Here is a 2,165-nt window from a genome sequence, read left to right on the forward strand (position 1 = left end):
TTACCCATAGCTGCTACCAATGCTATAATCTGCACCACAGTAATAAGTGGCCTCATCCTCTGGCTGGATGTTGGTGATGGTTAAATAGCGAATGGCTCCGGAGCTGGAAATAGTGAATCGATCTGGGACTCCGTCTCCTTTGGTGCCAGAACTGTACCAAAGGAACCGCGGAGCCTGGCCATCTCTTTGTTGGTACCATCCAACGTTGTAGCTGCTGTGCTGACTGCTCAGAGTGCAGGAGAGTTTCACAGTGTTTCCCAAGGACACTGAGTCCGAAGGCGGCTGAGTCAGTGTGGGCTGCGAGCTGGCCCCTGGAACAAGGACAGGAATTAACTGATTATCACAGTTTGGTTACATACTGCAACAGAATCAGGGGTGAGAAATGGGAAATGGGGGAAACAGAAAAAAAGAGCTTCCTAAAGCACAGAGTGTGTTAAACCTTCCCCCCTCTCTCACCTGAGCAGTAAGTGAGCAGCGTGAGGAGCAGAGGGGCCCAGGCCATGGTGGGAATCCAGACGAGCTCAGCTTCCTGAGGCAAATGGGTCTGTGGCTGGGACCCTCAGATTCTCTCTTAAACCCCCAGTGCTGGAGAACGGCCCCTTCATGCAAATCTGCTTCCTACTCACTGGCTGCTGCTGCCAGTACCTCCCTCCTCCTGCCTCTAAGAGGAACAAGAGGATACTGTTAAAGGGGAGCTCATGTGGCGCTGGGAGCCAGGGGGTGCTCAGATCGGACAGATGAGAGATGTACAGGATCCTTCATAAGATGGAGACAGAACTACTGTTCCCCTGTGACATTGCTTGGCAGCTCCAATGGCAAATTCCACCCCAGGCCCCAACTTGTCCCCAGTAAAAGGCCTCCTCCCTCACAGTGGAATCGTGCACAGAGCACACTTTGCTTCAGGGAACAGCCTTTGCTTCTCTTCTAGCAGTGATTGGTCACACCCCGCATCGTGATCACCACTGGGAGTTCAGAGGAGAGTGTTTATGGCCAGGCAGGAGCATAAAACAAAAGGAACTGAGCACAACTCTGCTCCTGGTGAATTCAACGGCAAATCTCCCACCGGCTACAGTTGTGCAGGACTGGGCCCATGGTTTGCATTTTCAGGGAAGATAATTTAATCTGCCTTTGAGCAGGATCCAAGCCCAAAAAACGCAACCAGCTGGAGCTGACACACAAGTGCGGCCAAGGAGAGGAGAAGGGATTTGCTAATGATAGGGCTCCATGAATCCCTGCTGACACGTGGAGTTCAGAGACCAGCACAGGGGTTGGACTTGGGCCAGTGTGTGCAGAGGACTCTGCCAAAGGCCCCATGGCCAGCATCACCGGGCATGATTTCATAAAGGGCAATGGGCAGGTCTTGGGAGGAAAGTGTCCTGGGGGCGAGTGATCAGATGCCTGTGTGCAGCCGAGCCTCCTTCCAGCCCGCAAAGTGCCAGTATCGTTATTTATCGTTAGTTAGTTCTTATTACAGACAGAGCAACCGACAGACCCTGCCCCAAAGAGCTGACGGGCTTGGAGCCATCCATGGCATTAGTTGCGTCATCTCCAGGAGTCCAGATGAACCCCCAGGGGCTTGTGGATGAAATAAAATGACTGCAATGACCCCCGGCTACCAGCCGTTACTCAGGCATTTCAATGTCACGTGTGCTTAGAGGATCTGTGGTGAGCTGCACATGGACGTGTGCAAAGGGGGAGGTTTAATTCCATCACTGTCACTTCTGGGAATCAGGGTCATTTTCCATCATGACATTCACTTTCCGGAGTCTAGAAATCCTCTCTGGGTGGGAGCAAGACAACCCCATATAACATCCAAAACCTAACCCCACAACAACCCTAGCAGCAGCCCATCTATTCTGTGCACTCTGAGCAAATCGCTACAGGGTCTAACACCACAGGGTTCGACTGGCGCAGTTCCCTGTGGTTTGGGGAGACGGGAGATACATGTCCTGTCTATGGCAGCCCATACTGTCATATGAGCAGTGCGGGAACTTGAGCAGCACAGAGGGTAGCCAGTGATCCAGTGAACAGCTGGTGTGTTTTCCCTACAGCTTTCCGTCTGGGCCAGTAATGCAGAGGGAACTTAGCTGGCGGGTCCTGCTGCTGGCAGGATCCCTGCTCGCTAGTTACCCGCCCCCCAACAGTGAGTGATGGGGAGGGAGCCC

General features: G+C 53.1%; 1 gene segment (V, D, J or C); it reads right to left on the minus strand.

Moving 5' to 3' along the window:
• LOC115660727 lies at positions 1–559 on the minus strand. The segment is given in 2 exon segments: positions 1–311; positions 457–559. Coding segments are annotated over 2 exon segments (357 nt in total).
• Positions 560–2,165: the final 1,606 nt, after the last annotated feature.

This window comes from Gopherus evgoodei, chromosome 13, assembly GCF_007399415.2.
Source record: "Gopherus evgoodei ecotype Sinaloan lineage chromosome 13, rGopEvg1_v1.p, whole genome shotgun sequence".
Taxonomy (NCBI): domain Eukaryota; kingdom Metazoa; phylum Chordata; order Testudines; family Testudinidae; genus Gopherus; species Gopherus evgoodei.